The sequence below is a fragment of the Aythya fuligula genome, chromosome 3 (genome assembly GCF_009819795.1).
Source record: "Aythya fuligula isolate bAytFul2 chromosome 3, bAytFul2.pri, whole genome shotgun sequence".
Taxonomy (NCBI): Eukaryota; Metazoa; Chordata; class Aves; order Anseriformes; family Anatidae; genus Aythya; species Aythya fuligula.
In genome coordinates, this window is record NC_045561.1 from 70,273,040 (window position 1) to 70,299,412 (window position 26,373).

At 36.7% G+C, this 26,373-nt stretch overlaps 1 protein-coding gene across 1 annotated transcript in view; it reads right to left on the reverse strand.

Moving 5' to 3' along the window:
* The window catches only part of SEC63 (SEC63 homolog, protein translocation regulator), a 52,181-nt gene that overhangs the window by 12,700 nt on the left and 13,108 nt on the right, over positions 1 to 26,373 (reverse strand). The window contains exons 2-12 of the mRNA XM_032184392.1: positions 24,853 to 24,952; positions 24,129 to 24,243; positions 20,382 to 20,494; positions 18,370 to 18,431; positions 15,992 to 16,050; positions 15,201 to 15,251; positions 12,421 to 12,529; positions 9,866 to 9,960; positions 6,802 to 6,934; positions 5,606 to 5,698; positions 188 to 342 (exon numbers count right to left, since the gene is read on the reverse strand). Coding sequence (XP_032040283.1) covers positions 188 to 342; positions 5,606 to 5,698; positions 6,802 to 6,934; positions 9,866 to 9,960; positions 12,421 to 12,529; positions 15,201 to 15,251; positions 15,992 to 16,050; positions 18,370 to 18,431; positions 20,382 to 20,494; positions 24,129 to 24,243; positions 24,853 to 24,952 — 1,085 coding nt within the window. The remainder of the gene's footprint in view (positions 1 to 187; positions 343 to 5,605; positions 5,699 to 6,801; positions 6,935 to 9,865; positions 9,961 to 12,420; positions 12,530 to 15,200; positions 15,252 to 15,991; positions 16,051 to 18,369; positions 18,432 to 20,381; positions 20,495 to 24,128; positions 24,244 to 24,852; positions 24,953 to 26,373) is intronic.

Sequence of the window (26,373 nt, forward strand, 5' to 3'; positions counted from 1 at the left end):
TATTGCACTGAATTCCTCATACTCCTATATATGCACATCTTATTTATATATATATATACACACACACACAAATACTGATGTTTTCTTTTTTCTTGCAGTTAATTCGTGACTTTGCTTCCTTATAGACCAACAGGTTAATCAAAAAAATGTTTTAATAAGTTAACAAGCATCATTCCTAGTCTTATACCTTTTTATGATTGGAGACTCGCCTAAGATTGTCCTCTTCAATGTGAGGCAGCTGCAGAAGTGGAGACTTGAACTGCTGAAGCCCTTGGACAGTCATCTGGGAAAGCTTCATGCAATTTTCCAAAGATCCCAAAGATGGAGCACGGAACTCCCTTTCTTGGGGAGAAAGGAATATACCACATCATTTTAATTTTTTTTTTTCCCCCTTTCACACTTTTCCAATGTATATTTGAGTTACAGACTACAGGCAACCTTGTTTTCAGTAAGCCAAGCAAGAAAGCTTTTGAAGCTTTCAGCATAATTAGTCAGGCAGCCTTTTTACTGTCCTTGCAGTCACATAGTTCAGCAAACATTTTCCTCCCTCCCCCCCCCCCCCATTTAAGCTACCACAGTTGAACACTAAGAACAGAAAGACTTCCATCTAACAGTCTCAGGGAACAACAGCACAAATCTATGCTACCATTACAGAGAGTAGCACTACCACAAAGTTTCTGAGGAAAAGAAAAAAAAAGCATCAGAAACAGTTTGTTTTACATTTGGATACTATATATGTGCGCATGTTTAAATCATTTAGCTCTGGTTAGTAAGGATATCGTTAAATATAGATTATCATTAAACATTAATCTTTTGCAACACATTATTTTCAAGATTTAAAAAGGGTTTTAAGATCATCTTGAGAGATAAATGTAAACGTAGCAGCCTGGCACACACAAGAAAAAAACGTAGGTATAACTGGAGCTAAGCAGAGCATATTATGTTGGAAGGCAGTAAGAAGAGAAGATACAAAGAGAAGATACACAAGGAGAAAATCTTAACCAGAGCCCAGCAAAAGGAAAAAAAGCCATTTAATACTCTTCATCATGTCTGTAAAGAAAAAAAGAACAGCAAGGCAGACAGGTTTCCACATACTGTTCTACTACTGCATTTGACAACTGTCAATTCATAAATAAGATTTCACAAAACCCTGTTTAGGAAACTCATTTCAGACTCCAGCAGCTCATGAGCTGTTGCAAGTCTGAAATTGGCAACGTTCAGGTTGCTCTATACACGCTTTCCAGTGAAACAGAAAAATAAGTTAGATGATCTTCAGAGAGACAAAAGGCAGTTAAGCTACTCGATTCTTTTCTGAACTCGTATGTGGCATATGAAAAGAGCTGAAGGCAGTTTTAAACAAGCATTACAGAAAGGGCATAACTTAGAAAGCCTGTCAGCTTATCTATAAATCCATGCATGCGTTTTCCTAAACTTTCCCCAGAAACAATCAACTTTTGATTATCTTGACTGGCACAGCTATTTTTATATTTATTCTCATATTCGGCATAGGAATATATAACTATTTGTGCACATACAAATACCAACATACACGAATATGAATATTTGGTGCAGATGGATTTGACTGTTACTGGTATGTCTGAGATGCTACAACAGGGGCACACAGGCATCTTTCACTAACTAGATGGAAGGTAAGAGGAAATACACCCACACTGCTAGGGCTGTGTGATCAAGTTTACCACGGTGCCAGGGCAATCATAGATGTAGATATCAACAGGTTTACTTGCACCTGGATCAGAGGGCAGACAGGCTATAGCCTGCACCTCACCAAAAAGATACAAAAAATAAAACACTTTGTGATTTTTGCTAAGTGCCAGTGGCCAATAATCTTGATACAAAGTGAGTTTACATTAATTTTAAAACCTTTTACAGAGGAAATATGAAAAGGTAACATATATGACTGAAGAAAACAAACTTGGTATCTTCAGTATGTTTTCTCCTTCATTTATATACTTTTCTGCACACTTATAGGCAGCTAATACCGTATTTAAATGCATCTGAAAGGTCACTCCATCTCCTGTGCTCCACTTGCCCCTCTCCCCCCTTATGGCCTGTTTCTTCATGAATTACACCAAGCTATAAATACAGTCAGCTATCAGAACAAATTATACAACAGAACTTTTTCTTTTTTAATGCAATATATTAATAAATAGCACGAATATTATACGCAAAGCGGAGAGAAAAATAACATCAGAGAGATTAGGAAGGGAACCATCTGGCTAGAAATACTGACAAGTAACCAAGATGCAAATTCTAACTTTCAAAAAATAGTAATGGGCTGACTAACCTTCCAACTAAGTAGCACTAGATTTCATTTCTGTCTTACCTATCCACCACCTCATCTCTAATTTTTTTTTGTCTGCTTCTAAGCAAAGTCACACTGCAAACTTAATAAAAAAAAATCCTAAATATTCTCTGACAAACTGGCTTTCACAGGAAATTCACCTAGAGCTCTGAGACCACAGAGCACTAGTCAGAGCTGAAATTCCTGTTGCTCAAAGCATGAACTCATCATCCACATGACAGTAGAAAATGTCTTAACCAAGTTGGACAACATTACTTTGGTTTCCTGAAAATAACACAGGACTATCCCCCAGAGAGGGAATTTGAGAACAGTGTAGCTTTTAACAATACCCAACTGCCCTCCACATAAAATGAATGCCATAACTGCACATATTTTGACAGCTTCTGCTTGTCAAAGTGCACAAGATAAGATGACCTTTCATCTATGAAACACAAGGACATCCAAAACATATGACATGAAACGAGTCGATCACAAATTTAAATGCAAATAACAGCTGCTTGAGAGGGAATGGGTCAAACCACAACCTCGAAGTCACATTGCATTTCCCAGTCTGAATTACGAAACCTACCCTGAGCATATATATAGAGAGCGAGCATATCATGTTTTTGACAACACATACCACACTTGACAGGACAGCTTTCCACTTAAAGGATGATCTCAAGGAAGCCATCAAGATAGCTGATAATCAGCAGGCCTAAACTACCAGTTGTCACCACCAAATAATGGATGCAAACAAGGGATGCCACAGAGCAAGGCATATTTTCAGGGAGCAGAGTGTAAAATAAAGTCTCGCAAGCTATGTAGAAATTGGCAAGAGCATACAAGACACTTTATCTGCAGGTAATTCACAACTGACACATTTTTTCACCAGGCTGGAAAAATCATAGCAGTGAGTAAAACTCAGAGTGGGCTGAAATGAAAATAACATTCATTTTGCTTTTATGAAAGCAAATTCAAGCTTATTTGCAAATAACAAATAATAAACTCACACTTATTTGCAAAGAACGATAGCTCTGTTAAAAATTAAGACATATATTCAATCTTTTACGATGGATTATTTCTAATAGGGCTTGGTAAGAATGGTAGTGTCCATGGCTTTCATGGGGATACACAGCAGTTGCTATTCACAGGGGAAGGTTGCTTGTCCCTGTTAGGGGCTCAGACAGGGGAACTTCATAAATTTCCCTCCATAATGTGCTGTCCTTAGGATCTGTCATGCTTTCCTGCACCTCCTTCAAGAACAGCTGACACGGGATCAAGATGAATGCTGCATGGAAATTTTAAAAAAGTTATCTTGAAAACTAAAGTGTCAAGTTTCTGAAGATTAATTTTCAGGGTGCTTTTCTTCAGAAGACTTGATTACAAAGAAGTATGCTTTCAAAAATTCTGTAAGCATTTATGCACAGATTTTACTATTACTGCTACAACATTATTAGTTTTCAGGATATTTCAGGATAATATTCTAATATTTCAGGATATTTGAAAGACAAATGAACATAGCACAAAACAAGACTCCTCATCCAGGCATCAATTTAGCTTTCACAACATATGATTTATCCACAAAATGTTTCTTCGGATAAAATTAACCCCATGCCTTCACCTCTGTATTTTCAAATATTAGGGCTGCTGGACACCTATTGCTAACCAGAAACTTCCATCATTTAAGTTTTAAGGTACATTACATTAAGATGACAAATACATACTTTAATGAAAAAAGTCTTTCAAAAATTGCAATATCTTTTATATTACTCATATCTTCAGAAAATAAACAACAACAGCTTTTCAATTTCCAGTTTGTTCCCAATGAGAAAGTCAGCAGGGAGTAAAACTCTACATGTGTGCTGTCATTAAAAATAGAGCCAACATTTTAAATTTGCTAAGCAACTAAATAGCAAAAGAATAAATACTTCCATTTGGCACACGCAAGGGCTTATAAGGAAAAAAAATGTTTTCATACAAGTGCTTTTTCTAATTAGCTAGAGTATGTTGACTCAGCCTGGCTGAGCTAGCAAAACTTTGAAAAAATATTTCCAAAACAGCTACTTAGCTTTTTATGAAATACATTATTAAGCTATTAAACAAATAGAGCTTGAAAGCATTGGTTTCCCCATGCTAAATATGTGTTTGAGATTCCTTTACAGTATGGTTGTGGTGCTAGTCCAGAGAACACACACAAAAACATACCCAGCATCTATCTACATACAGCTGAGCTCCTAATGACTCTCATTAGGAAATATAATGCTACAGTAACCTATACAATGAAAATTACATCTGTTGTTTCTTTCTAGGTTTTGAGTTTACTCCCCAGCAGTCTCAGAGACTGGTAAAGATAAAGACTGGAAGTGAAATAACTTATTTGTTGCTTTTTTTTCCAAGTATGACAGTCAAACAGCAAGCAACAGCTTTATCTATTTGTGTCCTCTCTCTTATTTTACCAGGTTACAGAGCACCATTTCCAGCACTACATGCAGTAGGGCTGAGGAAGATCCTCCTCAAAACTATTCTTGTTAGGAGGCTATAATGCTTGTTAAAGGGGTTTGGGTCTAGTAAAGAACAGCCAATAAGTGTTATTTGACAGCTAACAAAATAGTCACCGGTTTGGTTTAAGTATGCCCTGCTTATATTTGTTGTGATAGAGGAATAAGACTCAAGTCTTTACTCCACAAACAACCCTCTCAAGCTTAATGCCTTATAATAAAAATGAAAAAGCTCAAGTATTACATTTCAAATAAATTATTTTTTTTGCAGCAATTACAGTGAAGTACCTGCCATTACAAAACCAGGAAAAAAAAACATACACAGCAGGCTAAACAATGCTGGTACCAGAAATGGAGAAATTTGAACAATACACACAAAAGAAGAAATGATAGCAAAGAAATGAGTTAAAACAAGTGACACTCATAACAGGAAGGGATGAACTAGAAAAGAGTGCAATTAAAAGATGGATGAACACAAGTTTCAATTTATCTTATATTAAGTGCTTTGCTGTCAAAAATGGACCAGATCTTTAAGAAAATGTTTTTCAGAGCATTTAAAGAGAAAATTTTAACAGCAAAAATTAAAAGCTGAACATAGATTCTCAAGATTTCGGAGCAGGACTTGGCAGTAGCACCATTTCAATCCTGAAAGTGGAGAACTCTCTCACTACAGTAAGAACGAAAGCGCATTTAAGCATTTCTAAATATCACAGATTAAGTTTTCCAGAAGAACCACAGCCTTTTTTGAAGTAATGCAATGAAAGATGATATTTACTAGTTTTAATTATACTGTTTCTTTCCTTACCTTCACGGCTTCGAGCCATTATTATTAGTTGGCAGATCACATTAATCATTTCTTGAAGTAGTGCCGGACTCTTTTTCAGGATAAACTGCTGATCTGCAAGACAAAACTTGCTGCAATTATGCTGCATCCTATCAGGAAAAAAGGGAATAGTTTACATGAACTGTTCATTTAACAGTATAGCCTTCATTTCTATTCATTCCTGTATTACTGAAACTACCACTTCATTCTCACTGAAGCATGTCTATAGGATTCCCTAACAAAACAGGAAAGAGAAAGTGCTAAGAGGGAAAAAAAGTTTTGTACACAAGACAAACAGCTTTCACTTCAAAGTACTTTTAAAATCAATCTAATACTGGATGTCCAAGCAATTTATCACTCTTACTAAAACAGTGTTATTCTTTAGGTAATCACAGGTTTTTAACACAGGGATTTAAGTGAAGCACCAACGTGGGAGGAAAAAATACAATTTGTAAAGTACTCCCTAGTTATAAAGATTTATGTAAGTACAAACAATAACTCGGTAGCAAGGAAAGGAAGGACTTTTAGTGGAGATTTAAATTCATCTGATTTTCCAGTTGCTTTCAAAAACGTAAACCAAAGCTGTTTATTTTAAGTGTTAAAATACGGAACACCAAGTTCACTGGTCAGCCTAAGAAGCCATGGATGAAACTTAAGAACGGCATTTAGAAACATTTCTGTCTGAACATTCAATTATGAAGAATTGCAAAATACATAACTGAAGCTCATATGTAACTGATATTTTAAAAGTTCTAATTTAATCTCCTTTGCTTTACATAGCATTAGGGTGGAAATCAAAAAAAAAAAACATGAACGGAAACGTTAAGAGAGCAGTATTATGCTTGTCTTAAATTTCTTTATGCTGAGAAGGAAATAGACTAAAAAGTTAAACATGTGAGGTGTATTACAAAGAAAAAACACTCTGAAATTACATTTGCGAGCAAAAAGCATCAACAACTACAATACTAGTATTACAGGGCTATGAAGAGAATGATAAAATGCTAAGTAAATGTTTTCAAAGAGTCATTCAAATTGAAAAGCTAAGTGTTCTGTATAGAGATTATTGAGCAGAGATCCAATGCAACTCTTTAATGGATAAAAATTATACTTATGAGTACTGCAGCATGCAATTTGTTGCTCTGTTTCAACAATGTCTGATTAGGAAGAAAAGTTGTTACCTTCTTCAAGGCTCTCAGGGACTTTCATCCTTGCAAGATGAGTCAACAACAGAACTCTGGCTTTCAGGCTGTAAGGGCAGGTGAGTGGAGGCTCATTCTTCTTTAAGTTTATGCCACCAATTTCTCTGATTAGCTAAAATAAAATAATTAAACACAAATGGCTATTTTGGCTCCAAGGAGAAACAAATGTGAGGATAACAGTTTTTTAAAGAAAAAAGGTTACATTCATTTATGCAAGCCTTTAAGTAACTTTTCCCTGGAACGTTCTGTAGAGACGAACATGGTCATTTTATTTTTAATATAGCTCCACCAAGCCAAGAGGTATCTTTCACTGTGTTTTTTCAACTGTGGAAGGAGGTGAAGGGAAGATATGCACGCAAGAAACTTGCGATCAGTGAGGTGTGATTAAATTTATATTGATAGCTAAATATTTGAAGAATTTGTCATTATTGCCAAGGTTTACCAGATTCAGCTGTATTGCTGAGGTATTTATACTATACACAACATGCACTAGCAACAGCATCACCTTGAATTTTCATTTAAGATCAAGCCAGCTTCCTCAGATATAGACTCAAATATCAAAAGAAGGTGGTTTTTAAGCCTAAATTCTCTCGTAGGCTATCAAGTATTTTAAGTTTACAAAAACAGCACCAACTTGGAAAAGACATGGTGTTCTTTATTCAGGGTGACCTAACTTGATCTTTACCAGACCAAGATGCACAGTTCAAACAGGTCTCTCACCTGAGTTTGTTGAAAACCCTGGAGAGAGAGGCTGAAAACCTGAGTAACAGAACTTCATAGTTTATAAGAATCAAGAAGCTTCACTTTTTAGGTCAACAAGTCACCTAAGGAAGGACTAAAGTTCCAAAAATCTCTGTCCACAAGGAGAAGGAAGGATATCAACAAGCAGGATACACTAACTTTGGATCAGTCTTTCCCTACACTTGAAAAAAAGATCTTGTAATAAAAAGTTCCTAGCAAACAAATCATGGTGTAACACCAAACCAAGAAGAATAAAGCTCTGATAAGAAATCTTTCATAAAAATGATCAGTATTAGGTTTATGATAAAAAGGTGAAATAAAATTTTGAACAATGATCACGGCACAAAAAGCAAGGTGCATTAACAAAAATCATTAGCAATACCTTACTGTATTTATGCTTCAGCGACTTGTATTGTCAGATACTAAAAAAAGTAACATGGATGAAACTGATGACTGGAGCTTTAGAAATGGAAGATCCAGCAGTATAAAAAGCAAGGTCACAATTTGTAATGGGTTTATGTGGCAAGGGTTTGGTAGCAGGGGGGCTGCAGGGGTGGCCTCTGTGAACAGAGCCCAGGAGCTGCCACGTTACATCAGAGCCAGCTCCTGCCAGCTTCAAAAGGGACCTGCTGCTGGCCAGAGCCAAGCCAGGGAGCAATGTTGGTTGGGTCTCTGGGAGAGCAGATTGAAGAAACAGAAGAAATTGCTGTGCAACAGCAGCTGGGAAAGAGGAGCAAGAATCAGGCCTGCAGACCCTCTTCTCATCTCAACCCTTGAGCCCTTTCCATCGTATTCTCCCCTCCTCTTCCTTCAAGAAGGGGGAGCAGCTATGGGAGAGTTCAGCTGACCAGCAGGGTAAAACCACCACACACTTGCGTAACAAGAACTGAGGCTTCAAGATTACATTGTCACCCATATGAAACAGTTGTGGGGAACAGTACACTTACAGCCATTCCCTGCAGAAATACAGGGAATGCCACTAATGCAACGCTGAGACTTAACAGTGGAATATTATGGACAGCTCTGGCTAAAGTAAAAAAAAATGTTAAATTTAAAAATATAAGAACAGGGAACAGTAACTCGTTTAGCATATAGCAGGATGAGGGAAATGATGAGCCTTTTAGGAAAGAGAAAAGATAGCAGCTTTCTTAGTTTAGCAAAATAAAGGCAAAAAGAAAACAAATGGGTTAATGCTTCTGTCTATACATGCATTAAGGGTATACAGAGCAAGAAAAACAAACTCAAGAATAATGATGACAAAAACCACGGATATAAATTGGTCACAAACAAGATTCCTAACTACTAGAACAGCAAGTTCTGGAACAGGACGCTTGACTGCCTTTTAAAGGAAAAATGCCTAAATGTAAAGGGCTTGCACAATGCCAATGCTTGCAGTAGCACAGGAGACCTGATGATCAAGGTGTTCTTTCCCAGCCACGTGCTCCTGAGCACAATGCCTGCAGAAAGAAAGCCACCTGACCACAATTCTAGGTCCTTCTCAAAGCCTACAAGAAGAGGAAGAATTTGTAAAAGATGAAGACAATTAAGGAAGGAGCTATCTTAGCCTATCTTAATGTTTAGGACATGAAAACAGGCTTATGACTTGAAAATCCAATTGCATGCAGGCAGAGTTTAAATCGGTGGGACTGCTCCCCCTCATTTTGTTAACTCAGAATATTTTTCATATAGAGCATGTTGTACACGGTGCTTCAAACCAAAACATCAGTTTCCGATAAATAAGTCTTCCTAAAACTCTGCTAGCTATAATTATTTGTTGCAGTATATATTACTGTATCTCTGTTGGAAACACACAGTGAAAATGAAAAAAGGCAACCAGAGATCTGAAATTCATGAAAGAATCGTTAAAACATTTAAAGATATTCTTAGCTCAGACAAGACAATCTTATTTCAATATTAACATATTTAACCAGATCTGTGCTACTGATACAACTGGTTATAGCTAACAAGCTTTATCAAATGGCAATTGCCTCCTAATACTGACACTCAAAATCTACAAGGACTGATACATTAGATCCCTATGTAGCTCACTAAACAGATTTATATATATATCTGTTTTATACTAACTGCTTATGCTTCAAATAGAATCTGTTTAACATTGTATCTTCTGTTGTTGTATCTTTTTTAAAAAAATCTAAATCAAGTTTAGCTTTTAATTCCTGTTTCTGAAAAGACACAATCTCAACAAAATTAATGCCTCAAGGGATTGAGTTCTGTCAGCTGGTCATCACCCCCTCCCTTGAAACAGCCAGTTGTTTATAAAACACCTCTCAATATAACTAACCTGTGGTATCTGAACGTTGTCTGCTGGTCTGCTCGTAGCATCTTTATTGTACTGAGGATCAAATTCAGATGCCCCTGCTAAAACCATGATAAGCCCTGCAAAGATAATGGGAGACATACAAACAGTCTTCAATATTCTATGCCACCAAACGATTTCTTCACAAATCTCAGCCACAAAACTTACCTCCACTCTTCCCCCAACAAGCATGCACATTCATATTCTCTATTTAGGGGATGAGTTGCTATTGCTACAGTACAAAGCTACTGTGAACATGATGCTTGGCACAAGATAACTGAAATAGCTCAAGATTCCTTTTTGCATGGCATTAAGCACTCTGAATGTCTTCACAAAACCATAGTTTGGTTTATTTAGGATTGGCAGACGTCACCACACAGCAGTTTGACTGCTACTGCATGCTCACAAAACCATTCACCTCTGAATTCATATGCCTGAGGCTGCCCCTCAATGTGCGTATTGTAGGAGAGATGGGAGAGAAAATTTCAACTCAATTTTCTGTTCAGCTGACATTAAAAATTCACCATTTTTTTTTCTTTTAATGATTAGAAGAGCAGTTCAATAAGTACCCCTGCAAACAAATCCCATGAAGATAGACAGCTCTTTTGCTAGCAGGAAATGTGATTAGGAAAATCCATACTACCTTGAAATACCTTTTGTCATCTAATTAAGATTAAAAATCTACCACCTGGGATGTTTTAGCCAGCTTTCTGCTCGTGAATGTGTCCGCTCTGCTATAGGAAGTGAGAAAACTCACCCCATCATTTCTTCCAATTAAAGTAACTTTTTCAGCTATAGTTACTCAAGCTTCATCTTGTATTTTGAGTAAGTTCTTTTCTGAGCAAGTCAAAGCTGCTCTGCCTCTTTTCAGTACTCAGCAAATTCCACCTACCAACAATTAATCAAGTTCCCTGAGCAATTTCCATTTCTGTTCTCAATTATCTGTTTACTTCCTGAGCAGAGCATAACAAAGAGATTCAGACTATTTCAGACTTTCCTATTATTTAAGCTTCATAATTACAGATCCTAAGGCAAAAAGGGTCTTAAAAACTCGTTTGTCTTGAAATTTGATCTTGCAGATCTGTCTCACCATTTCCCTAGCTCAGTTTGATTACATTATCCCAGGCTTAAGCCCCAAGTTTTGGGGCTGGTACCTCACCAGTGTGAAATTCATGACCAAGCAAAGGCCTTACCTGATCACTGTGTGATTTGTCTAAGCTATCTCAGTTGTGCCTTCTATTTCAAGCAGGCTGTACAACAGAACTCAGTGAAAAAAAAAAAAAAAAAAAACACACCATCTGACCTGCCTCTGACTCCAGGACTTCCTGAAAATGATAAATCCTTAAATAAGGCCACTTAAACTTAGGAGTAACTTTTTACTGATCTGTAGGAGAGAGAATGAAAGCCTCAAACCTGAGGTTATTTCACATTGAACCCAATTATTGACAGCACGCTTGGAGAAAGAGAACAGGTCTGCAACGATCTCTCTGAACTTCCAAGATATCTCACCTAGTCTCCCTTTCATCCTTTCACACACAGCTGTCTGGAGGAGGAGAAAGGCAAAAGCATAGAGTATGAGAACAAACTAACCTGAATTGATCCCACGCATGTAAACCTGTTTTTGCTGCGACTAGGATGCTAGTGTATTTCTGTACTCTTATCTCATAGACTTCTTTAACTATGAAGCCTTTCTGTTCAAGGGGAAAAGGATGCATCAAGAACGGATGCTTCCAGTAACCTTTCAGTAAATCTATAACTGAACACCAGTGCAATTTAAAGGAGTAGGAGGTGATGTTTTATATAACACTTTTTTCATTTTTATTGTTTGCTTTATTCTGCTTTTCAATCACTCCGAGTACAAGATACAGTAAAATCCAATCTAGAACTAATATCATGCTAATTCTTCGGGCCCATGCCGTCTTCCAAGCTGAAGGATCTAATTCCTGAACTTGAGGATACTGTAGACCAAGATAAGGCCAACATAATGCATCTACATATTTCTCTAGAAAAAGTTTGGTTTTGTTTGCTTAAGTGTGAGCAGACAAGAAAAATAAGTACATCAACAACTATAAACAAGTAACTAAACAACAAGAAATTGATAGGGAGTAAAACTATTAAACAGAAATTTAGGTATAACATCACAAGTAAAGAATAGAGAACTAGAAATTATTTGGTAATATAAAAATCTTATGACAACCCTTAGAAAATTCAAGACACTTATTTTGTTACAGGAACAGAAGAAAACATGCAGATAAAGGTTGCATTCCTTGTAGCCACAAAGCAACTCAAGACTTTAGTCAGGTCAGCATCTGTTTTCCCCACGTACAATCTTTTTTTTTTTTTAATGTATAGATCACAGAAAGATCTATGCAACTCCCTCCCCCATTAAGTCTTCTTACAGAGTACTCTTCACCTGCAACAAAATGAAGTTTTTTAAAACCATTCTTACAGAACCAGAAACAACACTTTAACATAACAAAAGCTTATAAAGCAAAAGCATTTTAACATCAAATCAGCATGTCCAGATACTTTTCACTTACGTTTCATGTCCATGTTCCGTGTTTTATAGACAAAGTATGTATATATTTGAGTTGTCCGGATGAGAATTTGGTCTCCACTATATCGTATCGATCGGTACCACCAGGAACCCTGAAATGTTTAGTAAGAACAACATGACATCAGCACAATGGTATCAGTATCAAAACACCTATGCAAGATCACCTCATATTTGTTCATCGTAACTAGGTAAACCATACCTCAAAAAACTACTTACCCCGAATGACTTTACTTATGTTGAAGTCAAATGAATTTCAGAAAGAACAATAAAAATATCTTTGCCAACAGTAATCTTAAACACACATCAATATATTCGTCTGAGAGAACGTGATGCTAAGAATTGAGATGATTTTTTGCTGTAAGAATCTACCCTCTCCCAGCACAAGCTTGCATGCATGCACACCCTGTTTTGTTTATTTATGGTGTTGTTTTAGTGAATCCACTAAACAGTGAATCCACTGGAGTTACCCCTTACATAGAAAGTGTTTTACCACCCAACACACCATCCAAATGAAACTCAGTTCAGGCTAAAAAGTCAAACCAAGACCAAAACAAGAGATTTCTTTAACTGTGTGGTTTTTGTTGTTGTTTTTTGTTTTTCAAATTTACCTTAAGTCAACTAATTAGAAAATGTTTTTTTTAGAAAATTTACAATCATAGAACAGTTTGAGCTGGAAGGGACATTTAAAGACCATTTAGTTCCAATTTCCTTGCCATGGGCAGGTGTATCTTCTACTAGAGGAATCTGAAGGTGACCCAGTGTCCTTGCTGGAAATTTTCAGAATTAAGCCTTATTCCTTCATGCTGACTGAAGAATTCTTCCAAACCTTCAGAAACACTCCAACAACTCCCTCATTAGCATTACAACTGAGACTTCAAATTATGGAACTCGCTGTACAGTGATTGTACTCTATAATTTTATAACCTATCATGCCACCTTTCTTAAACTGCAGTCTGCTCACTAAATCGCCCTTGCAAACCAAGCTCACTAGCTTAGGAAAAACATTCAAGATAAATCACCATCTATTACAAAGTTTATCACGAGCGAAATGCAGCAAGCACTGAAGTAACAAGCAATGGATACTATTATTAATTTAATAGGCAATAGTGTAAATTCTGCTAGCACAGCAAGAACTCTGCAATTTACTTAATTATTTGGAAAATGTTCTAGGACTGGCTCCCCACAAAAAGAATTAGTTTGTTTTAAATTAGGTTTGATTCTTCCATAAATAGATGAACCTGGCACAGAAGAATACAGAACTCTTTTTTATTATTATTTAAGTTCTTCTGTGGAAAAACGTATATTATAATCCCATAGCTCTCAGTTTGACAAAGTCTAAGCATAGGTACTGGAAAAGGAAGAAATGCAACGCTACAGACAGACCAAATCTACATGGAAGAGGCTGCCCTACCTACTTTTGCAGATACAGATAGTTTCTCTTGCCTCATGTACATATACAGAACATTATGTAGGTTAATGAAAGTCTACAAAGAACTGTGTATCAGTATTTCCCTTTTCTCCATCCGGATTCAAAGGACGGAACTAGACTTACTTAATTTTAGATGTCTACCTCAGATACTGGATGACTACACTGTAGTTAACGCAGGCTTCTTTATTGTTTAATAGAAAAGAAACAGACCCATCAAAGGTATGAATTATCTCATACGCCTAGCTTAGAATTAAATGATACAATAACTTGCTCCATAACAAATAACTATTCCTCTTCACTGACTATAAAAGAAATTTACAATGACAAGTTTCAATGCCTAAGTCTGCATCTGATAGAGGATGTTTACTTCCACTTGAGCTATGATAAGCTTGATATAAATCACTAAAAGTACACGTGTACAAATAAAACACACGCCAACTGAAACACAAAGAGAAAGAAGGAAGTGTAGGTCTTACTCTGAATTTTAGACTTGTTACTCAACTCGTTGTTGAAATCCATGCACCAGGAATTTGTTATGCAAGGTCTTCAGTTAGACAGAGAGGCTCTCTAAGACAAGTGATAATGCCTGGCTGGCTCTCAGTACACAGAGACATAAGCAGTTGTCGAGATCCCAGGAGGCTTTCTCAAATGAAAGTCCTTTTCCCAAGAGCATGAAGGTTTATGAGAATCAATTTTCTGAGTCTGTCTTCAAGCCATGCCCCAACTATACACAATCACTGGATAAGGGACATTGTTCAAAAGCAGTACTGGAGGGCAAACTGGAGCCCTGAAATATCACTCGTCTTGCAATTGATTCCTCACACAAAGAAATCTCAAGAGCAGACATTTCATTGTGTATAGAAGATCAATAAAAATTAAAATTATGGAAACAAAAGACAATCAAGAGAAACTAAACAAAACAACTTATTCCACAAGCAGCAATTGTTCTAGTACCCACAGTTAAAGACATCTGTCTTGGCTCTACAGTAACACTACTGAACAACTACAGTAACACTACTGAATATACTCTCAAGTTCATCACACGGCATTAATTTTCATGTGACACATGACAGAAGGTGTAAGACAAGTTACCTGATTGAATCTCTAACTCTTGTGCTATCTAGTATTTTCCTAACAGCCCCCTCTCTAACCCAGCACTGTGTTTTTTGTGCAACTACACTTTTTCCATAAGAAAAGAGAACATCCACGTTAAAAAAAAAAAAACAACTCTCCCTCTCCATGAAAGGGAAGAATGAGCAATTCATTTAAAGTCTGAGAAAGCTTTGTTTACAGCTTGTTTACAGAGGGTAGAATACTAATCAGATAATACTTACCACCACAAGTGGAAGAATAACCATAAATGCTAATCCGTATACAAGCAAAACCTGGAAAAAATTATGAAACATACTGCATTAGATACTTCAGTTACTTAGTACTGCTCTTGTTTAATATTTTCTTCTAAAATATGATCAAGCAGTATTACCACAGATCTACTCCAAATTAATACAAGCTTATTGCACAGTACTTGTCATTATTTCTGAAGAACTTACAAGCAATACAATCAGCTGAATAGAGTTTAAATAAAGCATATTTGCTCAGTGCAAGGTCTTTTAGATCATCCATGCATTGTCTTAGGTGGGTTTCTATAATTATTGAAGAGTTGGCAGCTAATTGTGATTCAGTGGACAGAGGAGATTACTGCACAAGAAGCAAGCAGGTAGACTAAGCACCTTACAGAAAATGTAATGCAAATAATATTTATTTAGGCACTGTGTGACTACAGCATCTCTAGTAAACCACACGGAACTGCATATATCCAGCAAACAAACAGTTCTACATGCTTCCTTGCTACAGCAAACACATGCTTCACAGCAGCAGCACAGTACCACTTCATTATCACTACAGTGAAATGCTTCCAAGCACATAAATATAGCCTTCAAAAGTAGAAAGATACTCTGTTACTTTTGACTCCTGAAGCTTGCTTCAGAGATGCACTTGGACCAGAGCAGCAGTATTATTAACCATGCGCTTTGACTTAAACATGAAGTATTAAGCACAGGCACATGTTTTAAGGTGAAGACTTAAATGTTCATCTTAAAATCTCAACCTAAGTGAGATGACTCACCAAAATCGAATTCTTCTGATCCACAATCCAAGCTGGCAAAGCTATACCAAAGCTTGTAGCTGTAGGATGAGAGAAAAGAAATTTACTGTAAAATATTAAGCAGTTTCTTAAAGTCACATTAAGTCTAACCAAAAAAAAAAACCAAAACACCACACCTCATGTATAGCACTCCAATCAGTAAAATTCTAACAAATTTAGTTAATCAAAAAAGCAAACTAGAAACGCTCTCAAGTATGCAATGAAATGACAAGACTTAGACGCAACATCTGAAATACCTAAGTTTTTAGCTCAACAGACTGCAGTGAAACAGACATGCAAGATTTATTAATATAATCAAAAAGGAGAGAAGACTTCACAGGTGGAAAGATTTATGAGCTTTGCCTTACAGAGCTTTCAGCAGTTTAAATTTACATAGATGAGTAAACACATGAATTGCAAGAAAACTAAGCAAATGAATTCTACAGTGAAAGTTTTATTTATTTTTAACTTTAGGAAAGTGTTTTGAGCTGTACGTTGTAAAAACAAAACCCTCCACTGGTTCACAGTCCTGCGTGACTGGTAAGAAACTGAATGCAACACTTGTAAAATCAGAAGGAGTTTGGCTGGAGAAAATACAAGCCATGATTCCCTAAAAGCTACAGTACACAGAACTGAATAAAGAATAATATTAAATAGATTGCCTTCAGTCATGCAATACCATCTACTATATAAAAAATTCAAGTCCTTTCCTCTGTACTAGTAAGGACCAATAAAGAGCATTAGTTTAAAGTTAGGACAGACTACGATTGCCTATGTACTTAGAAATAACGGGTACTTTTTCCAACAGGTTCTGACAGTCATCAATTCAGACAACCAGTTGTTATGCACAAGTCTAACATAACCTCTATGGAGTTCTTAAATTAGAAGCTATTTGTCAAAATTCAAGTTAGACACCTGACCTCAAGCTTAATAGGTCAACAGAACATCGAAGTGAATTTACTGCATTATGGTACAGGAAAAGCTCTGGCTGGAGAAGAGAGTCTGGAGACATTTCTCTACCTGTAATCATCATGGATTTTTAGAAGAATTTATTAAAATTGTAATGCGTCTTTTATTGGTGGTTTCTCATAATGCTTTTGATCTTTAGGACTGTAGTTCCAAACTATTCCACAGAAGTAGCTCAATACAAAGCTCTCTCTTCGCATTGAAGAAGCTCTTTGCTCTTATCTATGCTCATCAGGATGAAGCACTAGCAAATACCAAGAAGGAAAAGCTTACCAAAACTGCCTGACATTCCTAAAAGCATATATTTTTATTCTTCAGGTCCATTCACATGCTTTTAAACACTCTTTTGCACGTTTAGTATTTTACTTGGTAAAGGAGCAAGATGAGGAAATCTTGTTTGCTTGCCTCTAACCTCCATGCTGATTCAGTTGGATAAGGAACGAATATTGCTTGCTTTTGTTCCCCTGTGCTGGGCACAGAGGGTGGGATGTACCTCATCTCATTTTAAGCATGTAGTGATGTGCTTCATCCCATCCCAGAACATACCTGTAAGAGGGTCTGTCACCATTCTTGGGCTACACAGAACTAAAAACTACAGTGCATGACCTGGATTTTTATGACCATGACCAATGACCATGGCCTTTACATTACAGGTGTCTAAATGAAAAGATTAATTTCACTAAATGAGAAGGCTCCTCACGCTCCTCTGGAACAAGAGCAGAGAATGGGAGGAGGAGAACTTCATTCAGGCTTCTTCCAACCATTCAGATCAAACAACAAAGCAAGATCTAAAAAAGCAGAGAACTCTCATTCCACCAGAGACGGTAAAGGTTTCAGAAGAGCAGAAGGCTTGCAAGTCAACTATATGAACTACCGCCCTACAAAATCACTTCACTTCGCCCTTCAGAAATCCTCTCATGAGGTACTCATGAGTCCCTCGTATTTGTGAAAGCTCTCTGAGCAAACCATGCAATGATCTTCTGATCTTCAAACTCTCATCTGCTTTTGGCCAAATCTTGTTTTGAAGTCCCAGCTTCAGGTCAATTCAAGTTAAAGTCCATTTATGACTTCCAAGCTAGCCTTAACTCATTCCATGTAGATACGTAGCTCAGCTTAGTCCCTCAAACTACACAGCACCAACAACCAGAGATCTGTGGAGGTCCACATTTAAAAAAAAATTAAAAATTTAAAAGCAAACTCCTTCCTGACTTTCCATTTCCCTCATCCACACACCACAGTCAGTTTTACAAGCAAAGAATTATGAGATATATCTTCAAATCAAAGAAAAAATATTCTACATAAAATAAGATCTGAGAGCTTCTCAAATGGCCAAATATTATATATCTTAATGCACAGAAAATACAGAACTTCTTTCTGTTATTCGTAATTATTACCTTGCGGTCCATCTGGATTACCAAATTCTTCCCAATTTTTCCGTGATTCTTCATCAGTTAAGCTAATTTCAAAAAGAAATATTAAGTTAATATAGAAATAAAGGAATTTTGTCAAAATAATTTACATATAGAAACTTTAAAATGTGGCATCTATACTATCTTTCAGAGACTAAAATAACTATTATTTACATAAAATCTGATAAAAACAATTCTGTTGTATTCCTTCATGATACACAGGAAAAACCCTTTTCTCAATCTGACAGCAAAAGAAATTAGAAACCAAAAGGATGCACTCTTGCAAGGAATCAGACAATCACATCTCCCTTTCATGAGACTGACTGCTCAATCCATCACCAAAAAGCACCTTCAACGCCAGGTTACAGTACAGCAAACTTTGAAAGACAATGAAGGTTGAAGATGCTATCTTTTGGGTGGAAGAAGGTAAATACACAAGATGAACTGATAAGTCAGAATTTCTCTCTAGAAGCTTATATTCTGTTATTCTAGACTTTACATTTGATAGTACATTTGTGGGGATTTTTGTTTGATTTTTTTTTTTTTCATTTGGAACTACGTAGTTCCAGATCTAAGAAGAGAGAAAAATAAGATACTACCTCCTACATCTTACAGTTTCCATACCTGTTCCATAATGACATTTTGTTGGCAACAGGCAATCCCTACTACTGCAAGGGAGTAGGAACTTTCTGCTTTAGGATACACGACACCACAAAACGCCACACATTCAACACCACACATACAGAAGACTTTGCCACAGAAGAAATCTGGAGAGTCAGTCAGAAGTCTCCTCCTAATCATTTCTAAAGTCTCACGCTTGTTAACAAACAGACTTACTGAATATGTAGCTATATATTCTTTCCAGACAGCACAGCTAAGGAACTCCACTATCATTCTCTAAGATTTGCCTCTGTTGTAGCTATCGCACAAGTATATTAAGTATGAGACGGCACTCACCTAACGTTTGATTGCTAGTTTGCAAAATAGTGATGAGATTTTTCATGAGTTTATAAAGCCATACTCTACAGGAGCATCTCAATAATGCAGTTATTTGTAAGCAGAAAGAATAATTTCAAAACTGCTCAAAATGAACACGGCGTTGGCTTTCCTTCTCATCTCAATATCAAACTCAAATCATCTCAGTATCAAACTTCTCATCTCATCTCCAACAATACACTCAATCAGTAAGGTCAACCACATAAGCAACTGACTTTAAAGCAGAATTCTACAATTTGCTGGATCCTTGGATAACTATTTAGAGTAGAGAAGAATATAAAGTTGTACAAGATTAAGTGTACAAACAGTATTACAAAAAATCTACATTTTTATTTTGGAGAAATTGAGCAAAAGGGGATTTGTTTTATTCCAGAATCTAATATTACACACCTTCACTCAGATCAAAAAAAAAAACTAGCTACAAACAAAGGTATGACTGAAAACAGTACGGTGGAGGAAAAGCTGAATCCTTGAATCTTCTTTTAAGAAGTACACAGATAACATGAAACGGTCACTGAGTCAAAAATTCAAGTCTGCATGCTAACAGAAAACTGAATCAGAACCAGAAAAAAATACCTCTGCTGCCAGATGGGAAGAGGATTAGAATTAGTACATTTATTCTCTAGGTGATGCTTCAGAATGGGCATACCAGGGTTTGTTGCTTAAACACTGTAACATATCTTGTTCTTTTTCATCTTTTTAATCTTTTTCATCTTTTTCAAGACTTAGTATGTGTCACGCTGGGAGCACTTTTCCCAGCTGACGTGCAAGTTAAATACAAAGAACTAACACCTTACAGTATTCTGACAGCTGCTAACAATTATATTATCCCTCCTAACTTGTACACACAACAGGCATGCAATGAACCGAGTCACATGTTGATTTATTTATTATATATCAAAACACACTTTCTCTGGCTGCTTAAATCAGTCCAGTTATCACCTTACAGGTTTAACCCTCCCAAGATATCAATTTTTTTCAAAGGCAAAAAAGAAACTTACGCTGCATAAGCCTTAGCAATCCTCATGAACATAACTTCATCTCCTCCTTTATCTGGATGGTATTTTAATGACAGTGCACGGTACTGCTTCTTAATTTCTGATATACTTGCTCCCTTAAAAGAGAAAGTTTTGTGTTATAAACACCTTAAATCAAATCCATCCTTCTATAATCTGTATACCAAAGCACATTATGCAATATTTTTTCCAAGCTGTTCATGTTTAAAGATTTATGTTCTAATATGAATGATCTTCATATGATGAAGAAACTACATATGCATCTCATGGAAACATGATTGTAGCATTTTTCTAACAGCATTTTTGTAACCATTTACTTTTAAACCAAGTTAGAAACTACCGTCTAACAAAAAGACATTCAGATAGTTGGCTATTATTTTCTTATGGATTTCTTGTTTGTCCATTCATAGGAAAAAAAAAAATAAGGTTTTCTCACCAGTTTGACTAATCTCATCTTTTCCCAAACACAATGAAGAACACAAAAGAACTCTCATTTGCAATAGTCCTCTATTTAGGCAGACAGTTCATAGATCAAGCATGAATGTTCAGTTGCAGCTTCTAGGCAGAAACAAGTCTGCCAGTCGCTAGGAACAGTGGATTGCCTTGCCACTTCTGAATGCCTTTGACCAGAATCATTCTATTCATAAATAATTTCAAACTTCTTGAATAAACAGAATACATTAAGGATTAGTCTTTTTCTCAAGTATTCTACTACAGCACGTCGTTAAATGCCACCAGCCCACACCCATCTGCACCAACTTTCAGGCTGGACTGTGAACTTCGTTAAAACTTTGTGGATTTTCTTGACTAATGTAAGTGCAGACAAAGTTTTTTCTACTCAGTTATCTGCTAAGTTTCACAGAACCATTACCCCACAGGGCTTTTCAACACTTGGTGGTCCATTAGGCTGGCATTAAGTATATAGAAAACACACAAGAAGTTACTTTAAAATAATGATACAGTTTAATACATTTAAGCCAGAAATCAACCTACCCTAAGGCTTCGTTTACTGTGTTACTTTATCTCTTTTTATGTAAAGTATCTATCATTTTCCAACACTATATTTTAACAGCATGCCTGCCTTATTTAACACCCGGGATGAATTCAATCCACAATAAATTAGAGCTGGTAATAACAGCCATCTCAAGACCATACAAAGAATGACAGAGGAGCAACAGAAGCTAGAAAGTGCAAAAAAGATCAGTTCATTGGGAAGGAAGAGGTGGGTTTCCATGGCTCACATGAATCCTGCACATAAAAATAAATAAATCCCAGTGTTTTTCTTCCTCTACCAGAGGCTAGCATGTGATGCCAGATAAACTGAGGATAAGCTTTCCATGTATCGTTAATTGCTTACTTTTCATTTTCAAATGCTAGGCTACAGAGACTAGACCTTACCTATATAAATGCTTAACAGCCTGGAATAGTTCATGTCAATCAGCTCCCTGCCTGGAACACAGAGCTTTCCTACATTACCTGCTTATGGTAAAGTTTAAGGCCCTGACTGCCTTCTTTGAGGAATTTGAAATTATTATTAATGTTGTGCTTGATCTTTCTGCCTCGGATCCCACCTACAAAATGGCAGTAAGGGCTCTTGTTCAATAAACTGGTAATACCAGCCCAGTGCCCTATATATCCATGAACTGTAAGTGATGTGCTCCAAAAAGAGCTATTGTGTTGATATGATATATAAAACAAGGTACAGGTGCATTAACTGGACTTTGTTCATGTTGTGGTTCACTTTTAGAGGAAAAGCCTCATTGTATGCTAATACAAGATTAAAAAATAACCTTGGCCTTGCTGTGAACGCAAAGAAAATGAATTATTGTGCATCAAAACTTTCAAATGCTTGCATCTACAACTCTTTCATTATTTTTCTGAAAAAAAAAAAAAAAATAATAAAATAAAGTAGTAGTTTTTTTTTTGTTTTTTTTTTCCTTTTTCCTGCCCTTTCTTTAATGGCAACAACATTTCCATGACTTAACAACACTTCAGCAGGTGTATCATTCGTGAACAGGGCTGGCAGCGACTCTAAAGGTTCCACTGCAATGGTGCCGGAAGGCAGCTGTTAACTTTCACCTAAGCTCAGTGCAGAAGTGTTTTAGGGGAATATAACAGACATCCTCTGACAGCACAAGTATCAAACACTATCATTCTCTGGAATCTTAGATTCTACTACCCCTACTTCAACTATTTATCTTCACCCACCATGGAACATCTCTAGTTTTAATTCAACTTGTCCTTACGCTCCTTCTATGGGCCTCTCAGCATTCCTGTATTGGTTTCTTCAATACAACCTGGCTAATTTGCATGTGTCCTGAGTATGCTGACAAACTTTCCTTAATAAACATCAGGTTAGAATTCAGTACCTACACACTTTTTTCCCTCTGGGTCATAGGAATTTTCCAAAGACAACAAAAGAAAATCCACTAGTGACCTACTCCCTAGCCTGATTTGTTTAACCAAAGTTAACCCAGATATATGAACAGTTAAACTGTACAGTTCCAACCGATAATATTCAATAGCAAAAATGTATCTTGCTCCCGTGTGTCAGTAGAAAAGGTAAGTCAGCAATCAGTCAATTCACAGAAGAACTGAGCAGAGGCTGAATTTAAATAACTTGCCTCCGCACTTGACAGACAAGCCTTGTTCTACCAGCCTAGCAAGAAATAGGCTGAGGTCTACGCATCTGCTACAACAGCTTTCTTAGCATGGAAAGCAGTACCAGCGATGCCTATCCTGATGCTGACAAGCCATGTCATTACTTGCAAGAGCTGTATTTGTAAACGTTCGTATTCATATTAAGCTCTCCCACGCTAACAATACGTGTCAAGTGTAATCAAAACAGGGGTACATTCAAAGTTCTTCCTTATTCTTGCGCTGAGCTGTATTCGGAGTGCGGTTCCTTAGGCTGGAAAGCGTAAGGTGTCAGGCTTCAGAACTGAAAAGATGACTCTGTTGATACTCAAAAGAGTAGGAAATAATCACCATCACTAGAGAATTTGCTTGAGGTACTGCAGTTAAGACAAGGAGTTTAATACATGCCCAGTAGGTTTGTGTGTCTCCTCCAGACTTATCACTTCTTACGTGCATTTTTAATCAGAGCTTCAATATAAAGAAAGCATTGCACATCTGCTTTCTATAGCAATGCTATATTTTTTCAGTTCAATAAACTAATTGATTTGTATTACTACATAGAATTTATGGTTTTCAATGCTCTACTCACAGAGACTCAAGGTAACCTTTACTACTCCAAAATGCACATCACCAATACCATTCACCAAACTCTTCCATTTACAAGAGAAATATCACTATACAACAAACAATCAGCATTTTGTTTATAAGGCTTATGCAGCAGCACCCTGAAAATGGCTACGGAGAGGATTTTCTACAGGGCATACACGGCAGAATCTTTCTTACTGTAAAAAGGGAGAAAAGTAACAGCAAAGTAAGCCTTGAAATTATTGAAAAATCCACCTCATTGCATTAAGGAAGTCATTTGAACGTTGAATGTGTTAGATGCAAAAGTCATACATTAGTATAGATACACACAGAACATCTACTGATGGACTTCACAACAAACAGCAGCAATTTTCAGATGCCAAAAAAAGAACAAAACCATTAGATGTGTTCACTGGAGTTAACTTTTGGTTAAAAAAAATAAGCCTTAAATTTGACATCTGGACACAAAATATGCAGTAGCACACACTACTGAAAGATGCTGTTACTTACAGGATCCAAATGTAGAACCTCATACGGGTTATATTCTTGATACTCTCGGTCTGTTTTGGAAACCTTGTATGCAAGAAACAAAAATAATGCCCATCCAGCAAGGAGGATTATTTTCCTGTTTGGAAGAAAGAATTTTTAACATGTACATTAAGACTAGTATAACTCTAGTATTACTCTACAAGTATCAGTCTACAAGGAAATATTCAAACAGCAAGAAATATTAAAAGCTCTTTAAAGCAGGTATGAGTATTTCACTTATAACTCCACCTTTGGCACAGGTAAGGCAGCTGACCTGACTTCCAACTTTTTTTTTCAGCTTTTTTCTTCAGCTTTGAATATACGAATTATTACTATTGTATATTTGAATATACATATTTACACATCAAATATCTAAAACCGAAAGATATCACTAGCACCACTAATTTCTGTGAGGGAAGAGCATTTTTTGAACAAATGTATGCATTGTTTACATATTTATTAGTGCTGAGGTTCACTGGTTTCATTTAACACATTTTTATGAAGGATAAAGCATTCATTTTGATTTCAAGCCCTACTAGATAAGAATTATTAGGTATTATTCAAATATAGTAAATTGCGAATGTCTCTTCTATGACAAAAACTACAGTGCAAATAATTCCAGCTGCTTTGATTAAGAAAAATAGCTTTATAAAAGTAGGATGTAGGAATTGTTTTAACGGAAGTCATGCAAGTGAAACATACTTACTTTACAGTGGGAATTATGTTTTGCTGTGGTTTTAACAGTCGCAAGCGATACCACAAGCATCTTCCATATACATTTCTTATATTCTTTAATCGAATTTGCTCTGCAAAAAATAATGAGAAGGATTGTGATTAATCACTCTGACAAAAAGCAAACTAGAAAACAGAATATCCTGAGTTGGAAGGAACCCACAAGGATCACTGACTCCAACTCCCAGCTCCACACAGGACAGAGGAAGAGTTAAACCACTTATCTACATGTCTTCACCCAAAGCTTCTTTATAACACCAACAGGACAAAAGCACTTCCCACATGCTCACTTCACCCTGGATAAGGCAGTGCAAGACCAGTTTGACGACTAATAAAAAGACCAGCAGTACTGGCAGAAAGAATGCTTTTCATCCATTTCAGTGAACGTGCACATCCCATAATTGTAACAAGTCAGTCCAAAATATTTTTTACTACCTCAAAAGGAATCCATTATAATTTTCCCATTGCCATGAAGCAACCAACACTTGTGAACCCCATCTTTGCTTGCTGATGCCATTTGCAAATTTTTCTCCTGCCATTTCATAGTCAACTCCAGCAAGCCTCCCATTTCACTGCATCAACTACTGCGTACAAAAGAATAGCGCAAAACTTTTTATGCAACTAAAGAGTAAGGCTAGATCAACAGCTATTTGCTCAATTCTAATTACGATGCATTGTCCTCCTCTGCAACGCTTGCCTTTTATAAGTTGCCTTCATTTAGGTTTTTCCTACTGAGGAGAAAGGGGGAGGAAAAACTGAAACTTTTGTGTAAACCATGTAGCTGAGTAAGACTGTATCTGTTATAAACAAGCCAGCCAACAAGATTTCCTTACATTTCCTTTCAGGAGAGAATGGAGCTGGAAACAATTTTGCATTTCTAGTGACATATACATTGTCAGCACCGTGACAAGGCATGGAAGCAATTCCCATTGACAGAACTTTAGGTGTATTTCTGTGTTCAGCAAGACCAGGCTAGCTTTGGTCAAAGTAGACTTTCACACCACGAAAAAAGTGGTGTGAAAGCCACCGTCCTAAGTCACATCAGCCACATCCTAAATCAGCCTTAAATCTGAACACTACTTTTAACAAAGTGATGGCCTCATCTTAGCTAAGATATTGGTTATGATACATGGAAACGTTTTCTTTTGGCAGATTTCTAAAAGGAGGCGGTGGAAGACAATGACCACCTCTGTTTATTTATTCTGAGTTTGTCTGTGTGTGATTACAGTAATCTATCACAGTAACAGCGACAGCACAGCAATCTACGAGCATCTGTAAGCACACAAGCCAAATGAATTATCTCGAAACTTTAACGCACAGCCACCAAACTGTCTGAGGCCAGAGAAACACCATCACAAACACCAATACCATCAGATCAACCACAAATTCAAACTAAAGCTGGATCAGACATGAGCACAGGATAATGTTTTAAACTCTGGCTGGTTTGGCAGAAAGAGAGCGTGAACATGGACAACACCTGATCGGCCACAAATTA